The sequence below is a fragment of the Anabas testudineus genome, chromosome 12, assembly GCF_900324465.2.
Source record: "Anabas testudineus chromosome 12, fAnaTes1.2, whole genome shotgun sequence".
NCBI lineage: Eukaryota > Metazoa > Chordata > Actinopteri > Anabantiformes > Anabantidae > Anabas > Anabas testudineus.
The window spans coordinates 16,202,287-16,224,568 of record NC_046621.1 but is presented as its reverse complement, the minus strand read 5'-3'; the positions used below and the strand labels follow the sequence as shown (position 1 = coordinate 16,224,568).

General features: G+C 40.0%; 1 protein-coding gene across 1 annotated transcript in view; it reads right to left on the bottom strand.

Moving 5' to 3' along the window:
• Positions 1–22,282, bottom strand: part of babam2 (BRISC and BRCA1 A complex member 2) — a 65,561-nt gene that overhangs the window by 19,736 nt on the left and 23,543 nt on the right. The window contains exon 7 of the mRNA XM_026355827.1: positions 1,732–1,841. Coding sequence (XP_026211612.1) covers positions 1,732–1,841 — 110 coding nt within the window. The remainder of the gene's footprint in view (positions 1–1,731; positions 1,842–22,282) is intronic.

The window sequence follows — 22,282 nt, the reverse complement described above, 5'->3', positions numbered from 1 at the left end:
ACTGCATATAGTGCTACCTCACGATTAGCAGAATTCTGTAGTTCTTGTAAAGCAAATGCTCTATATGTTTTTATGCATGCACAGCACAGAGAAAATGAGCATTAAGTAGGACAGTAGGTAGGTGACCTTTGCTTTGTGTGGTGTACTTAGGGTATTTTGTTGCATTTGCTGCATAGAGATATGGCTCTGTCGCAGCTCATTTCAACATACTGGAGAACAGGCGCATGTCTGCATATGTGCATGTATCTACTTTGGCGACTGAGTTGGGGAGTGAGAGAGATTTAGATATACAGTGATTGCAAAGGTGACATAGCATGAGTAGAGACATGCAAAAACTGGTTGAAAATGGCAGGAGGCAGGAGAGAGATCTGATTATTGTAAATATAACAACTGGAGAGCTGGACAAAAAAAACAAAAAAACAGAGGGGCCCGAGAGTAGCATGGAAGATGAAAAAGAGAACATGATGAGACAGAAAAATGAGAGAGAGAGGGAAAGAGAAAGAGAGAGTGAAAAAGAGTGGTGGTTGTAGTGATGTGTGGGGAGTGGAGCAGAGGTCTCTTAACCTGGTGTGACGGGGCGTGTGCTTGTAAATAAACATCAGCCTGAAATTATTCCGAGCACGAAAGCCCAGACCATGGAGCCCTAAGGTCAGAGTAGGCCCATACCTGACTCTCTCTCTCTCTCTCTCCCACCCACTCACACACACACACACACACACACACACACACACACACACACACACACACACACACACACACACACACACACGTCTATATCCACACCTACAAAGACTTTGTGTTGAGAGCAAAACCTATTCAAATACAGGTGCATGTGCACAAACGTATGAAAACAGACACATACATTTCGGATACAAAAAAAACCCACAAGCAAGCATGCATCCAAACACACATTTATCTGCACACACGCACATACACAAATGTAAACTGACAAATGCACACATACACATACAAACTAAACCTAGCAAAGGAAAAAAAAAAAAACATTTTGAACAAAGAACACACAGACTGCTCAAGTACCTACTCACACATTGCCCACAGACTCAAAGAAAACAGTCCACACATACACTCACACACGTGCACTCACAAACACACACACCGTTAACACCCCAGATGTCTGCAGACATCCAGTCATTCCTAGCTCAGACGCTGTGTCATCCATCTAATTTTTTCGTACTTCCCTTATTGTTTTTGAGGAACGGACCGATGAGTCCAAAGACTGAGATGTGGGATTATTCACAATGACATAACATGTCGCCAGATTCACAGCACACTCATCGTTATTTGTCGACCACATCTTTAATCCTCGAAATCAGGAGTGCGAACTGGGCACACATCACCTTTAGCTGACCTCTGCCCCTTCCCTGTGAATCTCCAGGACTTTTGATAAATTGTAACGTTGTAAGTTTTGTTTTCATTCTGCTGTAGAAGAACTTATTTTGTTTAAAGACAATTCATCCTCATACTGTACAGTCTTTGCATGTGACAGATATAATCCTGTAGGATTAATACACATTTTAAACAATTTGAAATAAAAGCAGTGAAACTAAATGAACTAAACTTAATTTAGACAATGAAGCCAAAAATACTATTATTCTAAATGAGTATAAATTTCAGTGGTTGGCTGCAGACTGCATACACAACTCACTAGGTTGTAAGACTGAACTTGAACTGATACAGACAGTGAATGGATTGATTCATTAGTGTACTTACTGTTCAATGCTGGGGGAAAGGTAGAGTTTAGGGAAGACTTGGGTGGCTTCAGCGTCCTCAAAGCTCACTGACAGAAGGGCCACATCCTCTCCAGGGTCCAGAGGAGTGTCCTGAAATCCACATAAACAAGTTGGGAATATAATTCAGTAAAAACTCAATATATAATGTAAGCAAAATGTCATGGAGGAGTGGACTGCATTCACACATTCACACATTCACATTGCCTATATCTGTGGTTGATCTGTTGCTGATTAGGTTCTAGCCATCACTCATCATTTCATCAGTTTATTGACCCACCAGCCTCTTGTATCTCTTTATTTTAGCTCTGGTAGAGAGGTATGACACTACTACCACCACTGAGACACTGGCTCAGATGCAGTAAAGCATTCATATTTGACATAGCCCAACCCCTAGGGATCACACACATCTACTTGTGCACAACAAGTGTGCAAGTTCCAAAATATTGAAAGATATGGAAAGGAGAAGAGGGAAGACACCAGAAGAAACATCTGCTTTGTTTCATGCCACATTAGCTTCAACAGCTGCACCATGAGGCTGAGCTGATGACTGGGAGCACCAATCAAATCATGTGTGAGATGGCTGCAGAGGCCACCCGGAGCTGCTCGCTAGAAACCTCGTCTGTCTCTCCAAGGTTCTAATTTCTCGTTCTGTGATGTTTTTCCTAGAGCATGGCTACTTGTGTCGCACTGTCATTAGTACAATTCCACATCAAGCACAGTTCTGGATGCTGTCTTCTGACAGAGGCTCAGCAGCGCTAATCAAATGTCTTACAGATGGTTTGAACTCATCCATTTGTTATAATTTCTGCCCACCGCAGTGAGAGGAAATCTCACCACCATACATGATGGATGGACAGAGGCACAGTGCAACCAGTTTTTGCAGCAAGGCAGCCTAAAATGAGATCAGGCCTATTAAGTAATTACACACGCTTTGGTCTGCTGATCACAAAAATCAAAGTGACCAATGGTTTGAGAAAAAACGGCTGAGTGGGCGGAAAAAGAAATTCCTTCACTGAATATTTTCTCTCCAACTGGAGCAGAATTAATTTTCTCTGCATGCAATTTGAAGATTTTGACCACTGTGTTTAATTAAAGAATAAACAAACATCATCAGGTCAAAACTCGTGTTCAGTCTGGGGCACATTAAGCAGATAACAGTTCTCTTTCAAGTATGCAACAAGGAATTCAAATATAAGTCATTATTGAGCCATTCCTAATTTTCCAGTGCATGTACATGGCAGCTCTTGCAGATATCAACAGCAACAACAATGGCTGCAGTTCTGCTGCCTGCCATGCAGTCTGTCTTGTCATGGCAGATGCATTAGGGGTAAAAACATAAGGAATAGAACGGAGGCAGTGTAAGGCGGCAGGGGGTATGGCATCCAAATGTGTTGCCTGATGGAATCAGCTCACATCAATATAGTGTGCATCAGTAAACAAGAACTGCTCTCTGTCTCACAGCAGCGCTCGCGGCTTCTGCCGCTGACGATAAGGGACAGACACGAACAGGCTTGGAGATGTGGGGCCGTGGAGGGGTTTCGGAAAAGATTGTTTTGCTCCAGTTTGTAGCTGTCAAGTCCCGTTCTCGTCTTTAAAGGTGATTTAATGGATGCTTCCTTTGGACTCGGACAGGGTAAACAGATGGATGAGAACAAACAGGAAGGTGAGAGGGCCAGAAGAAGAAGAAAGTAGGGCTGCAGTGTATGGGCTGCTGTGGACCATCCCACAATGTGGTCAGACCAAGGGCACTGTTGAAGGGAGAGCCTTTTTTGTGGAATGATTCAGACCCTTCTTGTCCCAGAAGACAGCAAAGAGCTGTCACAAGTCATACTGAATCAGGGAAACATACAAAAACTAAAAGCAGACCCTTTAACCTTTTAGCTGTTGCCATTCTAAATTAACGTGCTGTGCAAGGGAGCTGAAGCTTTGCAGATAAAATATTTTTGTCTGGTTTAGTTAAGTAAAACTATTCAAACTTTTACAGTTATTATAAAATTGAGAAGTAACATCACCCAAATTAAAACAGAATCTCACAAATAGGTTTCAGATGTTGCACTCAGTCAGCTCTTGTTTTACATTAAAACCTATTGCAGCATCAAAGAAAGAGAAAGCTCAGAGAAAGCGCATTGGATGTAACAGAAGTTAATTGTAGTACATGTACTACATAAAGAAGAGCTCATACACATGTTCAACTGCTAATAGCATGCAGTATAATAGCCAATATTATAATAAATGATTTGCTGTTGGCAGAGTGCATAGTCCTGCTGGCCAGTACTTATATTTGGACTGGTTGTTGGCCAATGCTGCACTTGTTACAGCACAACCTATGCATTTGTACATGCATTTAAATGCTGTTTGAATGAGCAGTTCCTGCAAAGGACAGTGCAGCTGTTTAATATTCAATTTTTCAAAATTAAAAGTGTACATTTTAAAATGTATAAAATGTATGATCAACAAATTACCTATAGCACCAAGTGTTTAACCTCATGATCCCTAAGTTGTAGAGAAAATATAACTTGGTTTTTGGAGATGTTTTTAAAGAATATTGTAGATTTTCTTCATTATTGTCAATGAAACAAAAATAATTGTCTGTGAAGCTTTTGCAAAAATTTTTTGCTCAAATTTCTTGCAGTGCATTGAAAATCAAGAGGCATAAAAAAACTTTCTCCCAAACGTTGCAAATCTGTACAGGAAACTTGTGAACAGATAGCCTAATGAGAACAAAAGTTGACATTTTAACCTTCCCGCCTTGAAACATGACTTAAATTAAAAAAAGAAGAGCCTTTCTCTCTGGAGTGAGAAAAACAAATCACCATTAATGTTTCTGTGCACACACATCTTAAGTCCCTTTAACCAAATCCACTTCAGGGCAACTGCTTATGTAAAGAATTAGTAGAGATAGAACATGAAAAAAAAAAAAACTTTGCTCCACAGGCCACAGGCAGCACCTTAATGAAGAGACTTCTTCATTGGTAAGTAATGAGCCCTGAAATGGCCTGGGTGAGAGCACTGCAAGACAAGGAGGACATCCTGCAGGGATGGTAGATGGACATTAAGGCAGTATTCACTACAAGCCCCCAGAGGATGTGACTCAAGTACCTCAGGTCCGGATTTTGGAAAGCGCGTGAAGAGCGTGCACGTGTATGAGTTCGGACATCAAGGTTAGATGGTGCCTCCGAGTCAAACCCTTTCACGTGGCCACCACCCCACATCTTCCATCCTCCTTACTCTGTCAGACACATGGATGCATGAACACGCACATACAAACGCGCAGACACTTTTCCTTGTGTCCGTCCTTGTGTCTCCTGATGCCCCAGCCTCTAGCATATCCTCTGTGTTGCATGTGACAGGTTGGAGATGTGACAGCTGTCCTTATGCCAGACCAAGTCTGGCCAAAGTCACAACACACACAAACACACTCATCCGCAAACGCTACACAGGGGCTCTACTGCAGGGCTAGTACGGAGGAGGTAAGGGCACTTTGTCCGCCTTCTTCGCCCAACTTTAAATGTCATGCCCAACGTAATGGGGTGGCTTGACTGACAGCAGGGTTGTTGTGCAAGGACGTGTCCAGCTTCTAGGCGAGCGACTTTGAGTGCCCTGTACATATGCTGGACACAGTGCTGCTCCGCCCCTGCACAGCAAGAAGCTGTAAAGCAATTTTGATGCCACCTGAAAACTCCAATGGTTAGTGGTTGTAATCCAGGTAAGAGATTCTGAGTGACTCTTATGTGTCACTCGAAGATCATGGATAACTTAAGAGCTCAATAAGGTCCAGTCTCACATCACAATAGCTGTCACTGGCTACAAGCATTGAGGGATATCTTTTTGAGTTCACTTATTTTTAAAATAAATACATAATTCAAAGCAAATATAGATTCAATATTAACTTATGCGACATAAATGTAAATATGCTTGTAAAAGCAAAAACATATTCTCTTTTGGCTGCTCGTCATCTACACTCATGATAAAGAGATGATCAGTCTTTTCGTTTAGGAATTGGTCCGTCCCAGAGTTGATTGGATATAGATAGATATGCCAACGTGCGCCATCTAGAGGCAAGGCATTTAATAACTCCAGAACTTCTGTGCCACCTACAGGCAATGTGTTGCAACTGTAGTTTCTGTTTCACTTTAAGAGTTTAATTTGCTTTGTGCGAGTGTGTTTAAAGCAACAAATAAGATTAAATGTTAAGAAATTAAGCACCCAGTTAAAAACTAGGAAGAGGAAAGAGTTCACACTAATATGACTTTGACACTGTATGTTCTTTCCTCCTGATTTCTAGCAGGAGGAGACCTGCAGAAGTCTTTGATGTTGAATATATAAATTTATGTACGTGTGAAATGATCAATCTGATATATCTCCTATATAAAATCTTACTGCGCTACAGACAATTAAGAGCCAGATATAAAATTGCCATGGAAAGCGGACATTATTGTGCACACCACACTACTACACGGGGCATCTGTGTAGGCGACTGTCTTCACATATGTTTGTTGGCATATGCAGCCTGTGCCTGCTGCTTAATGCCTAAAAAAGCTTAATGTTATGCCCAATTCGTATATTTATACATTGTGGAAAATAATTATTACATTTTCCAGTTTTACAGGATATTTTATGTCACTGTTATATATGTGGTTGGATCAATGATATTGCAGAATTATTATTAATATTGTTATTAATAAATTATTGCTGATTATCTCTAATTAAAAATATATTTATACTATGTAGAGAGAAAAAATAAATCTTAACATATGACCAAGTACATGTCTGTGTTAAATAAGTTTACAGTATATAGCAGCAGTAAACTATTTATTCAGTTCAGTTATTTTTCATGTTGCAGGAAATTGCTGTCATTCTCCAACAAATGTCAGTGTCCTCCTGAAAAAGGTTGTACATAACAGCACAAAAACGCATTTTCTATATTCAATGCCAAGACCCTTGAACAGTGTAGAAAAAAAATCCCCAACCAGAACATGTTAAATAATACTTTGAGTCCTTCAACAGAACGCAGTGAATCAATGTCTGACATACTGAGTTATATGTTTGTGTCAGCCTTTTCAAAGGTTTGACAGAGACTTACGCCATCACACCCTGAGGATGAGGAGCAAAGGGTCAAGGTGGCAGCTGCCAAAATGTCCCATTGCATGACATGAAATGTTCTGATTGAGAAAGAGAGTTGAAGATATTGTTCCTAATGATGTGGCAATGCCATTGCTTCTGGGGAGGGGATGATTAGAGTCGTGGTGTATGCCAGGGGCTCTGATCATCCTCCTCCTTCCACCTCAAAATATAGAACATGCAAAAGAAGGCAGAAGTTAACACAACCCTATTGGCATGCGTGTCCAAAGGGACATAATGTCCTTTGAAATATCTGCCCCTCTCTTTCTCGATGTCTCGCTCTCCAGCAGACTCTCAGGTCATGCTGTACCTCAGGCTGATGTAAGACAGACATGGTAGATGATTAACCATGCACCTTTGTATTACCACATGGTCGTACCCTGTGCCAGAGCTTCATTTTGTCATGAGCACAATAAGTGAAAGATTACAGAGCACACATGCTCCACCTGGAACTATGTCGGTAGAACAGGACCCAAACACACCTAAACACTGCCCTGTTGCCACAGTCACAAAAGCTTTGTACATGGGGTGTGTTTGCAAACTGAAGAATAAGAACATGCACTCTCTGTCGAGTCTTTAGTATGAAGGGTGTGGCAACAAATGGTAACCTATCCAGGAGTCGCAGCCAGAATTTGCCAGAGTAAATTGGTTAGTAACAGCGTGTATGGCTGTGTGTGGTGTACGACAAATTACAGAATAAAACAGAGTATTGCAGATCAAGACTTTGGGGTCGGGATGTTGAGAGGGCCGTCATTCGATTGTATCATTTTCTAGTGACTATGAGGAGAACGAAATAAATATAGATTCTGATTCAATGTATAATTTTGCCAAAGTTATTCCCTTTTCTGAGGAAATTCATCTGATGCAAATTAAGCTTTTGGAAGTGAAAATTTAATTTGAAAATTGCAAAGATTTCAACAACAAAAATGTATTTACATAAAGTATTTTAACACTGTGGGAAAAATAAACAGGTTAATGAAAGCAATACCACAAAAGGAAAAATAGTACGTTTAATGCAAAAATAATGACTTTAATTACCCACCACTGAGGGCTGGTTCATTTATGTGGCCAAGATTTTTCAGGTTTGGTTGGTGATTTCTTTTTTCTGGCCTTTTCATAAGTCACACTAATCCACAATGATGGAAATAAAACAACATGAAAACAATTCGTAAGCACAGTGTGTTGCAAAAGAATTAACCAGTAGTGTCTCCACCCAATAAAACCCACACGCTTAGCATCCACTGCCTGGAAATGAGATTGAATGAGACACCTATTACTGAGTCATAGCCATGGGTGAAATATAGGTTAATGTGACCAGCTGGGCCAATGGTGTGAAATGAGAAATGAAAATGATGCAAACATCCTGCTACCAACCCTAAGTTCGCTAAACCACTCTCATTTGTAAGGAAATAACAGAATCTTTACATTCTTTGTAATATCTGCTGTCAGATGATGAATTTATTTGCCACTCGGATGCTTAAGCAAGATTTCAGTGAAATGCGAGTCATACGTGTGACTATGGCCAAGTGTCACTGATAGTGTGTCACTGCAATGTACTGGCCTTCGCTGTACTGTATGTGTGAATCTGAAAGTGTGATGCGAGGGCTCGAAGCCACAAGAATGACTCGAGTGTGCGTGCATGTGGGTAACTGCATTCCTGTGTGTTTCAAGAAATGAATGAATGAATGAATGCATGTGGTATATTCATGTTGATGACCTGAAAGACGTGCCACTGGACTTCTCTACTGGTGACAGCAATATGGGCAGCATCTTTATAGGTCATATTAACAGAAAGCTTAATTACAACACTGTGAATAATGTAAAGTCTTTTTTTTTTGTATCTTATCTGACTTTTGAGACTATAATATATATATATAAAAAAAAACCATAAAAAAACAACTACAAACTTTAAGCTGAAAAGCATTTGAGCAGAGGGCTCAGCACACTGGCTATTGTGGCATTTTCTGGGGGTGATAATTGCAATTGCATTAACATTGCTTCACTAACAATGTTGCAGGGTGTTTTTGTCCCACTGCACTGTTAATGAGACTATTCCGGTCATTTGAACCACTACAGCCCCTTACCCCCACTTGGAACAAATGGCGTGTTGAAGCTAAATAACCATGAAATTAAAGCATTTGCTGAAATCAAAAATCGTTTCACTCATGACAAAAGGTTTTTTTTCTGAGTATTTATTAAATGTAACTTTTGATGCAGGTGTACTTTAAATACTGGTCCATTCCGTAAGCTTGGAAATGCTGTTTATTACTATGGCCTGCGGACAACAGCAGATTTACTGTTATCTTTATAACTTGTGTTAATAATAATTGTGATCTGTGATATGTGACATACTAGTATTTTAGCAGTTTTCTTGCCAACAGGCCTGCAAAATACATTTGTTTAAAATAACACACACATTAAAATGTTTTATTTGTGTTAGAGACCATAATTAATGTGGTTCTTTTGATAGCAAGGATGCCTTCATTTGTGCTTTTGTCTTTTGTTTTGCTATTCTATTTGCTGTGGAGAAATAGTTTCGTTCATACAGAAGGCAGGATAAGGCACACAGAAGGACAAGGACTTGAGAGTTAAATGGAAGCTGAATAATATCAGGGTTGAAGTGAGAAAAAAAATAAAGGATTAGGAAGGAGAACATTTGGAGGTGTTACAGAAAAACAACATACTGTATAGATAGTATACAACTTGATATAGAGCGAGGGCGGAAAGTAGGCCAGATGGAAGTAATTCCGTGGAGGCGTGGAGAAGTGTGTGGGGACAGAGGAAGAAGAGGAGGAAGGGGGGATGTGGGGGGTGTTCTCCAGAGACTATAATGCTGGAAACCTCTGATTCTCAGCTGGGGGTACAAGCAGGTGGGTGGGAATCTTCGTCGGAGATGAAGTGTGGGTGGTTATGCAGGAGGAGGGGGGGTTGCGTTGGGTGACTGTGGATCGCGCATTCGCTAAGGGAGACAGGAGGCGGGGGTAACCTTCGATATTGAGGAGTCATAATAAGGTCACCGGAACATTAGGGAGTTGAGTTTCGTGCCCTGTAACCATCTCCTCCTAAGGCTCTTCTCTTTAACTCCCTGACTCCAGAGGATGCTATGGTGCTCTCCATCTCCTTAAATATTCCTTTGCTTTCAAAAGAGGTGATGGTAGCATCCTATGTTACGGGTGACACCGAAGGGCAAGAAATTCTATATTCATCTACAAATCCTGTGTTTTCAGCATATACAAGACACACACAGCAAATAAAAAACAACAAAAGTAAGGATTAATAATAATAATGAAAAAAGGTAATTAAATAAAAACAAATGACCTCGGGTGTCATCACTATCGCAATGAGACATAGTGAGTAAATATGTTCACTGAATACATGTCTGCCATGACATCATGAGGCAAGATATGACTCAGTAACAGTGAGGAATATGTTGTTTATCATGTGCAAACAATTATCAATTCATCAGCATCACAGACATTCTGTGGTATTAGTCACCACATATGGTCCCACACCTAGTTATGATATGATACAGCAAGACTTAATGGGCCAAATATGTGTCATCATCAATGGGACGTGAGCGCACTAAGGTTTCTGTCTGATGAGGATTACCAGCTTGGAGTGGCAGCGCTGTATAAAAGCAAATTAAAATGGGAAAGATGAGGAGGCAGGACGAAAAAGCAGGGAGAACATGGGCGCTGTCAGAACGCAAAGCGAAAGGAATAAAAAGGTCAAGGAGCTCACGTTTTCTGCTGTAGCTAACCACCTCATGGCGCAGTGTGGGCTCTGGCACCACGGGTCGCATGTCACAACGAGGAATGAAGGAGAATGCCCGACTCCTTCGCCTCGGGGTACAACCTTTCTGACAGCCTGTCTGTCAAAGCAGCGCTGGGGTTGTTGCCGCAAGTGATGGGTCAGTGGATGGAAGCGCACTGACGAAGGTGAGGACGCGCAAAAAAAAAAAAAACACAAAGCAACTGTCACCTGTATTCAAATAACCAAACCCTCAGACCTCGTCACATTTATGTGGCTTTGAGACATCTTCTGAATGCAGACGGTGAAAACCTCCAGACACAGATAGAGTCAAATGAGTATGGCACATGCTTTATCTACATAAAAAGGTGTGTGCTACTAGGAGGTTCTAGTAAAAGTTCAAACACACTGGATGTAAAGATATTGTAAATAGTAAGAGGATTTAGGAAAACGTATAATTGTTTACTTGTGTGATGATATTATTAGAGAGGTAAGGCAGCTACAGCAGCTTTTGCTTCATTACCTAAGTCTCCCCTGACTTTCCTGCTTAAGCTGCCCTGCCCCGGCAGGTGAATCAAAACAAGAGAGCGAGGGAGATGTGTGTCAGCCGCAGCCTGCACATGCCCACACAGGCTTCACACTTCTTATTTATATGGTAGAAGTGATGTTTCGACTGATTAATTTTATCACATGTTCTCTCCTGTTTGTTTGGTGTTACAAGCCGTAACAAAGTATGCGCGTTTCAACTGTGGCAAATACTGAGGATGCTAAAGGCATCTATCTGGCTCAAGTAAACCTCGGAGTTTGTGCCACAAACAGCTTCTCAGAAACTAAAAACAAGTTGAACCAGCAGCAGAGGGCTAGTGGAGTTTAAGAGTAATGGTTATGTCAGAAGTTCAAATATTTACATTTGGCTCACTGGGTGTTTCAGGGCGTGGGCATCACTAACCACAAATTGATATTTACAAGAACATGGATAAAGCACATTCTGGTTTCTATGGCCTTCCTATTTATAGGATTTAGACAAAGGCTTCAGCATGCTCACCTGTCTCCATGTCCAATCATAGCTATTCCAGGCGATAAGCAGAGTCATGCAGTGCACTCATTTATAATGACCTCATAACACTTCTTGACATTTGTACACATCTCCCTTAGATCACTATCATTAATTAGTATATTGTGATTTAATCCATGCTAATATAAAATGGGGACATAAGAGTGCATCTGAAACGTGTCCTTATTTAGACTGGAATTTACTAGAGGCCATTTATCAGTGTAGGCGGGACATTTCCAGAGAACTACACTCTCCTCTCATATTGTTTTCTCGGGCACATACAGAATGTCCACTCTAAACACTGAACCCTCTGACTCTCATTTACATTATCTGTGTGATGGTTGCTTGGAAGTGTTAGACGTACTGTACAGGAAATGGGACAGGGCATAGTGTCAAATCATGTTAACTAGGTCAAATAACTTGTAAAGGGGGTTTTCTTGGTTGATCTGAACAATAACCTGCAGTTGAAGTAGTCTTTGGTTGACTTGGATCGCACCAAATCTTCACAATCATGTCTTTCTTCCTACACTTAATTAACTGACTGAGTTTCTGTTCTTTCTTTCCACCAGAAAAATAATGTGGGAAAGGGTGGAGGGGGTACCATTTGAGGGCATTGAATTCAGTTAATGATGGCAGTTCTGAAGGTCACAGATCCCTCTGGCACATCATAAATGTCAGATAAGATGGAGACCTGCTTTGAGTGACGCAATTAAGTCTTTTGAGCACAGAGAGCTCAGCTCCAAACCACAATGAAATATACAACTAACACAATCATGCAACATATGTTATTTTTCTAGCTAATGCACATTCTCTCGCTTTTGTACAGGAAGCAGCTGCAGTTTGAATCAAGTGCCTTCACTACAACAGGTGCTTTATCAGAGAGGCCTCAGTGATCAGACGTGATTAAATTCAATGCCCTGCATGTCTGACAGGTACATCCAAACATCATTTGTTTACACGCCAGTACACAGGTGCCCTTCAGTATTACGACCACAGTATGTCTGTTCTCTTCGTGACAAACTGAAATGCGAGCGAGATGAAAGCAATGGTACTGCTAACAACACAGCAGCTTCACCCAGGCTCCCTTCAACTTTCTCATTGTGTGACCTGTTCACAGAAAGCTGACAGCTGTGGACCGCCAGATGTTAAAGCACCTGGCAGCAATCACAGCGGGGTTCTCAAAGCCATTGAGCTTGTGAAGAAGACAGATCAGATAGTGGAGTGAAGGGGGTGCTTAAAAGGTTGCAGAGTCGTATAAAACGGAAGAAATCTGTAAATCATACATTTTACAGAGTTAAAAGTAACTCTGTATAAGCTTTGTATGCACAAAGACTACTAATTAGCTGCTGACCAAACCCTGCCATGATAAAATGGCAATAGTAGTGCATATTCAGTGTTCCTTTAGCATAAATCAATCAGTGGTGGATGGATGGATCCATTGGTTAGGCAGTTAGACAGGGTCAATGGTTGGACTTCCAGTTCCTCTTGGACTAATGGACATGTGAAGTTTTATCAGATAACACACTGCACTTGTCAAGATTCGCCTGGGCTAAAAGAATAGGAAAATTCCTGCCTTAAAATTAGGGAGAATAGTTAATTGCGGTGGTAAACAGTAATCATCAACAGTCCCTATAGTAGGTACAATAACTTTTGATTCTTACTACACCCATAAATAGTAAAACATTGAGTTTCAGACCTGTTATTATTCTAAACTAATCACCCTAGAGTCAACTCTGATTGATGAAACACATGCGTTAGACAATAACCCACAACCCACCGACCCACTATATCCTTCTGTTTTGCAACTGCATCAAACGTCTTGCAACATAGTAATTTTTATTTTGCTGTGTAAGCAGACTCCAGAGAGGGGTGTTCATTTCCTGCCATCAGCCTGACCTCACAAGCAGTGAGGAACAGATATTACCCATATTTGGTATTGTCTGATAATGTTGCTGATTGGAAACAAGCTATTTGTAATACAGAATACCCAATAACAAACGCAGCAATCACAAGCAATAGAGTTAGAAAAGATAAAAGATATACAGAGAGTATAAATGTATATTTTTTAACACTTTTTCCTCTCTCACTTATTATTTCTGTTTTAGAGCTGTTACGCCTGACATTTAAATTCATCTTCAAGAGCATACCAAGCTATAATACATCAAGCATTTAAAAGCCACATAATTGTTTATCTGCGCGGAACCATTGGCTGGCCTTTTCAGATTTCAGTCGTATACTGCATTAGTGAAGCCCAAACTGGCAATTACTTGACGATGTCTTTTGGGCAACTTGCTTTCCTACTAAATGCCATGTCTCACTGCTATACAGATACGCCATCACTCACAGAAATTTCAAAAAGCACTATCAAAACAAAATGAACCCATCTTGACATGCTTTGGTTTCCCCTTATTTTATTCAAAACACAGCTGAAGACTGACTTTGCATTGTCAGTACCGGCAGAGACAAGATGTATATTTCAAATGAGTGAAGCATACAGTAGTGTGATATCGGCAGGAGTCCTACAATAATGCAGAGAGCAAAAACGATCTTGGCTTCACACCAGAAGTATTTACAAGTAAGAGGACACTAACCTCCATTTACATCTCCTGTCGTGAGGACAGTAATTTTTGAAAGACGTTCATAAACAGAAATCATGTTTAGCATCCCAAACAGCTATAGTACAACAGCTATTATTTACTAAACCTTTCTAAAACGTCACAGACAAACTAACTTTCTTTGCATAACTGAATAATTACCAGAATCTGGAAACACAAATTTTATTAATTTACAGGACATTTAGCATTACTTTTTTTTGTTGAGGTTGAAAAAAAAAAAAAAGGATGGGATGAGATATAAGAGGCAGAGTTGAGGCAGAGTTGAGGCACAGTTGAGGCAGGGAGCACACACTCTGGGCATTATGGGAGTAACCTGCAATTATTTTATAGCTCTTAAGATTCCTGAGCTCTTAGTCAGTGTTTACCGTGCAAGGGCACGGCAAGGCCACAAATTACAACCACTTGCTTTGGCACCAAATACTCAATAGTCACGCACTGGCCTGAGCTTTCTCTTAAAGTAGTAGACAGGCCAAGAATAGAAAGACAAAAAGCTAATGGATGGAAGGAGTCATTGAATGATTTTTTCCCCTTTTGTCATGGGATTATTAGAATTGGTAACACTACTGTCTTTTTAGACCTCATAACCCAGAAATGGAAAAATCTATTCAGTTCACTGAACTGACAAGAACGTCTTTGACGATGCGGTAAAATCCACAACCCAGCAGGTCAAACCAACAGATAAGTAAGACACAAGTGCCACTGACCCTGTTTTGGTCATGGCACAGAAAAAGACACAATGGACAGTAGAGAGAGGACAGCCAGCTGTAATGGTTGACTGAGGGTCACTCTAATTATAGCCTTAATGGATCTTAAGTGATGGGTGCTGTAGTCACACTTGATGATGTTACAGCCACAGCCTACTTTGTCACATTCATACGTTCATATGATGAGAATATACCGTATGCGCATTTGAATGAGTATGTGTATGTGCGTGTGAGTCTGTAGAGGCCACAAAGTTGTTTTCCAGGTCTGCCAAGAGAATTGTGAAAGACTCATCATGTGACACAGCAGGCTATCTTCAGCCACGACTTCTCCAAAAGCTCAACTGCCACACATACGGGGGGACACAAGCTGGACAGAAAACCACAATGAAAGCCTCATGAGTGGTTGAGAAAGGAGCAACTATTATGTGGTAACAGGAAAGGTAAGGTAACCGCAGCTGCTGAAGGCTGAGGAAGTTTTTGAGTTACCTTTTTAAAATGTTGTGGTAGCCACCAGGTGCTGACCAAGAAATAAAAAAAGGGGACAAGAAACAAGCAAGAATGCCAATCTGGAATACCTAAAAGGTGTTCTGTTGCCAGTGGTGACTCAGTGAGCAGTGTAGGGCGTCACATAAGTGGCTTTGTGTCACTCTCTAGCTCTCTTAAGCTGGGCTTTGTGAGGGGGAAATGTTTTTGAGAAGCAGTCAAGAGCTCAGATTGATAAGACCTGGGACTCATAGCACTGTAAATGCTACGATGAAGGTGATTTTTTTTCTCCCCCAGTGGTTTATGGCTTATGGAAACAATCTGTAGATGTCATGTTCAGGTTCTGATAGCTTCATAGTGGAACTTAACAGCATTAAACAAGTTGCAACTTAGGGTGAATGTAAAAGACAGTGAAGGATATTTGTCTTTATCATTGATTGTCATTTGATGACTATTTGGGAAGACATCTACAGATCAGGGAAATGTGCACTGTTTGCCAAGAGATTCAACTTGAATATGAAAAATAGATATGAAGACACAAATGTATCAGTTCAGTTTCACTGAAGAAGTGAGTTGTAGGAAACTAAATAAATAAAAACAAAGACAAATGGCTAATGAAACTAATCATTAGCTGCAACCAATATGTCGACATTAGAGCTATTTACCAATGTTGATTTGACTTTATTTGACCAAAGAGCTCAAATTGTGAATCGAGTATATTTTGAAAGTGTGTGATGGTTGTTTTTGGACCCAAGCATCACGTGACTTGAAATTCCAGCTCTTGGCCAAATTGCTGTTCTTGAGGGGCTAGGGGTTGAGCGTGCTTCCTGCGGAAGACTCTCCACAACAATCAGAGTGTACATGCGTGCACAAGCTATGCTATTGTCTATGTTATTAACCCTCGCACACCGGTCTACAGCAGCCCACAGGAGAGCTGCTGTGAAGAAAGCAGGTGAAGCCAAATGTGACAATTCAGTGTTAAAGTGGATATTTTATGATTATCTTATTGTTTAGATTTTAATCAGGGGGTCCACTAGCATAGGGTTATATGATTTTAAAGTTTAAAAAGTACAAATAGACATTGTATAATCTTCATGCAAGATCAGAAAAAGAAAATCATAATATGTAGCAGTTATGTCTGTAAAACCTTTATGATCTAGATGTTGTACAGCACTGTGTTGAGTTCTATTTCCTTTATGTCATGATCTGGTTCATTATGTTATTATCAATGTAATTAAGAAAAACCTGAAAAACAAATGGTAAGGTGAGCTAACTATCAACAAGGTGGTGCAAACAGTAAGTGCATCCAGTACCCCAAATGGTACTCTCATACCTAACACATGCCATCTTTTAATTAATTTAAAACCAAAATATATTTAACCCACATTGTGCACTGACAATTTTTTTACAAGCTGTTTCTTTATTGTTTTTTTAACTAATACAATTAGTAGCACCTTCAATGCATGAACTGAAATTTGAGTTTGATGTTACGAGATTCATAAATAAATAAAAGAGTGATCTATTAGTTTATCATTGAAATGCTAAAACTATCAAATAAATTTAATTTATAATATATTTGTCAGGTTCACTCTAAAATAAATTAGAATTTAATGACGTGCATTCATCAACATCACTGACTGCAAGCATAACATACACCAGTGGTCAAATAACAGCCACGTTATTTGCTTTGAATTAGTTCACTACTTTGCCATGACTGACTGTTGTTAACTGTCTTGATTCACAACCACACTTAAAGAAGCACCATACCATCAAGTAAAGAGATATAGAAAATTGAAGTGGGAGTAAAATCAGTTGATTTAAATAACACCTACTTAATCAGCCCCCTGAATTAATCAAAAGTTGACCTCATGATATCAGTGACGCTTCCGGTTTGATCCTTTTAAATCCCTTTTAGCATTAAAATGGCAGGAAAACTGTTCAACAGGCTAGGGGTTATAAAAATGCTTTTGTTTTTTCTTTGTCAAACAAGGTATTATATAGATAAAAATTAGAAGCGTTGAGTAAAGATCAATTATTCATTAGACACTTTAAACTCTGTATTGTTGCATGCCTTCAGCAATTTAGCAATATAAACAACAGTGTAGACGGTGTATTTACAAAAACTGCAATGTCTGAAATGTTTAAGTACGACATATGCATATAGAAAAATAACACAATATAGCAAAACAGAGCCATATTATTATATTGCTTATTGCATTGGGCATAATATTCAGTTAGCTGCTCAACACCTCACTGGTACAGTATATGTTAAATTTGCAATTTTAGTGGTGGAAGCAACAGTGATACTGTCTTCACATCCAGTCTAAAATGAGGTCCAGGTGTAACCACTGTTGTCTTTTACGGGACAAGCAGTAAGTCCATGAGGGTGGTGAGAACCTTTATGCCAATAGTAATGAGTTCTCTCTGTACCCAATAAGACTGCAAGGTACAACAAAACTAACTAAATACATAAGACAGTAATACAGAAATATCCTCAATCTGTCCACGCTCCTTCAATGTGGCCCTAGGGTGGGGGTGAGGGTAGAGGGGAACAATGCTGCCCTCTCACCCTCCTACTACTGAGGTGGAAGACTGTGTCATTGTTAAAAACAGCCCCGAGGACCGTCAGGAACATGTTTGGAGATTGGATCATTAGTGTTTTCTTCCCTGCTGTGAAGTGTTTACTGGAGCTGATTTGTAGCTTTTAAAAAGTACTCACATAGGAGCAGGAGACATTGTTAAATTGAGAAAAGCCAAGACCCACATGACTTTCACTTTAAAATTCTCTACCTCAAATATCTAATTATAATCAACACCTGAAACTGGAATGACAACCAAAACAGGAAGTGACACAACATGGATGTTATGGAGTATTTTTCATTTTTCGCACTAATCACAAACCTAGGATTTGTCATGGGGAAGCACCATTTGCTTGAGGCTAACGCAAGAGTTAATATTTGGTTAAAACAAAACAAAACAAAACAATAAAAAACTAGACAGGATGCACAAAGGAAGTACAGGAATAATCTAGTCTGTGATGCTGGTACCACAAATGAAAATAAATAAATTAATGAATTAATAAAACACGAGCCCCAGGCCCTGCTTCACCCTGAGCCTCCCCTGTTAGTTGCTGCCTGTGGAGCTGCGAAGGTTAAAGTGTACGTGTGTGTGTGTGTGTGTATGCAAGGATGCTGGAACAAAAATAATTAGAGTAAAAATAATTAGATGTAAGTGCTCTTGTTGAAGCATGCACAGCTTGTACAGACAAAACAAAGATTCGGGGATGCCCAGGGCTCACTGCAGTCCTCCTTAAGGTAAGTTTGGCAGGAAACAAAATTGACCCAAGGGAGAGGTGCACTGAAAAGGCTGCAAACAGAAAAGGTTCAAAAAATGTACAAGTTTGAAATTAAAGACATTTAGGGAAATTCCTTTATTTATTTCTTGGCGGATAGTTAAAGACTTGGTGCTATGTAAACTAAGCAACTGCTGGTTGGTAGCCTCATATTTAAAGGACAGATCTATAAGTGTATTAAGGTTTTTATCTAACTTCCCACCAAAACTAAAAATGCATACTACTGTGTGCCAACAAAGATGGGAAATCCTCTAAATTAAACTGAACCATCACTATTCAATGAAATACAGAATTCAGCCTCAATAACCAGCAATTAGACCCATCCGTCCAAACAGCCTAAACCCCTACCGACAAACTGTGACCATAAAGCATTTTAACATGCCACTCATTGTTGTTTAATGTAGAATCATTAATTTAGTTATTTATCTTTACAGATCATACAACTATTCATTTTTCAGGTTTTTAAATGTACTACCTGAGCTAAATAAAATAATTTGATTTTTGTGATATATAGTATTTAATAGTGACTGATATGACAATCAGAAGATAGTTTTTTCCCCTATATTGCTCAGACCTACATCATATTATGTGCATGAAATGGCACTTGATTGGCAAAACATGATTTAAGTGGCAGTGAATCTGAGCAGCAGCTCTGATGTAATTGCTCACTGACGTGACTGTAGCGCATACACACAACACTTAAAGTATTCCATGTGCCATATTTAATCACACGCAATAGTCAGAGAACATTTTAAACATTGTAGACATTTGTTAATTCACAAGAGTTAGGTCACCTGTAACATCCTATTGGATGAATGAGTGCAGCTTGAGGATCACAACCACAAACCACACACACTGCAATCACTTTGGAGTTGGTGACATGGGTCAGTGGTTGTGGGGGGAACTAAGCTCAAGTGAAGCGAGAGCACAGGGCTCAGTCACAAATGTAGCATCACTCCACGCTGATCAGTGTGGACGTTTAGGGGCAAGCTGCCGCCGCACATATGTATATACCCTACAGAATAAGGATGGACAGACAAAAGGCAGACTGAGACGCAAGAGGAACATCATCATCAGCTCATGATTGTAATTAATAAAAATAGATTTCCTGAATCCTGGCAGAGTTAGTGGTGCAGGGTAGGTTTTATTCCATAATAAATTTAAGCATGAATATTTAATTACCAACATGGCTTTTGTCTTTCATAACCTTCCTGAACAAATGTGTTAAGTAGCATTCCAAAGGAGCCTGGTTTTAATACTCTAGAGTAGTAAAACCAGTAGCAGTAGCGTCCTTCCCACTCTTACATTTTGACTAGGACGGGTTGCCCCTTTTTAAAATAATTTAATAAATAAATAAAGCAGCATTCCTCCCCCCTCCCCGAGGCTGGGCAGTCCATGCAGGAAGGTAAACATGTCCACTGTGGTGAGCTCAGAACATGCGGATGCTTCGCTCCAGGTAACAGTCGTCCTCCACAGCTCTGCGCCCACCAGCAACATCTCAGCATTCACTAGCAGTGCAGAGTAGCCTGTGTCTGAACAGATTTCCGCTTCACTGCCAAACCCTCCCTCTTCAAGCAAGGACATCCATTGATTTGATGGCAGTGTTGATTCAAATCAGGGTCAACAGTATGACCCCTATCTACAGTACCTGACTGATGTTTTATATCCTGTCTGCAGAGCATCACCTCTTTGTTTGTTGACTGGCTATTAAATAGATTTTTGAGGAGCTGAAGACGTTCAGGCTAACACAATGCTGTGTTACAACAATGCAAGAGACTGCACTGGTAGGAGAATGTTGCTGGCTGAGTTGATGAAATATGGTAGAGGAAGCACAGTTTACGTAAGTAAGCAAACCATGGCTATGAATGAATATTGGAAACTCCACCCTGGTGAAGGACAGTGTGAGCCAATACTCAAAAACAACACCTGTGCTTTCACACATTTGACGCCTTGCGAGATTATGTTGAATTGCACTGCGGCAAAAACTTAGACAGGTTCAACTTTTTCTCAGACAACACTGTGCCTTCTGTAACGGATCCCATGCTGCATTAGCATGGAATCGAAATAAAATACACTTTGTGCTGTCGTTAAGGTTGTATAGCACACGTTAAGTGTGAGCTGTTAAACCGTCTCTGCAGACAGGCGGACTGTATCTGTTCCATCAGACAATACAGACAACAAAAAACACAGATGAAATTATTTTTGTATAGACATGCTGTTAGACAGGTCATTATGCAGTCATGTCTTGGACGCATCCTGGTACTGACCTCAAAGATTACCAATCTCAGAAAGAAATATATAATAATGAATAATTAAATAATAACTAGATTTTGGGCCTTTTTATTTTTGCCACAGAAACAGCTCCACCTGGAGAAATTATTATCATTCACCATTCATTTCTGTTGCACTAAGCAGTTAATTTGTTGCTTAATAACAGCCTAATCGCCTGAGCTTTTGTTTCTAATAATTGCTCTTAATTATAGACAAGTCTATTTCTAATGTACATTTATCTACCCATGTGGTTTTTTCCATGTCTGCCTTGATTATACCTGGTCCTCAAGAGTGGAGATTTTTCCTAAGGAAATTGGCAAACTGCATACTACTGCATCATTTTAACATGCATGTACAATAGAGATAGATGCACACCTTGCAAACAATAACAGAAATAGTACAAACACAGTATGTAACTTAATAAAGCACACGCATTTGGAGCAGAATGCTGCACCTGAAAAACAGATGTGAGAGCCACGGTAAATCTGGCACTGTATGTCAGATACAGCTTTTCACCATTGTTAGGATCAAGGGCTTGGGCTGAAGACCAAGAAACATTCAAGTTAATCAACTCAGATTTATTTTCTTGCTTGTTGCAACACTGACCTTGCAAGCCACGGCTCACTGGTAAGGTAATGCATGTGTACCAAGTCCATACACAAGATACCACTTGTAAACCATTAAAATGGAGCAGGTATGTTCACAAATGAGATTCATTTGAACAAACTTGTGGATCTTTAAAGAGACTATATGAGATATACCCAGTCGCTCAGTCAGGGGTATTGCAGGAGTGGATCAACTGCATTTCAGCTGCTCTACAACAGTATATATATTATGTTTGTATGTATGCATGCCGTATGTTAAATGCACAAAAACAATTGACTCCAGAAATTTTTTTACACAGACAGAACTAATTGCATGACAACTGTCAAACTGAAAACTGAAGTCAACGGTTTGGCGTACAGTACATTTGTGCTTCTTAGAGTCCGGCCTAATGCATAATCCTGTTCCTCTGTAACGTGTAGGTGGACAAGCTGTGGGCCGATGTTCATTACTTTCCTCACTGCAAGTCGATACTCTTCCCTAGTCTTCAAGCGCTCCCGTGGTGATACTATGTATACCCTAACTCCCAAGTACGGCATAATACTGTGAGCATGTTTGTGTGTGTGTATGTATATGTA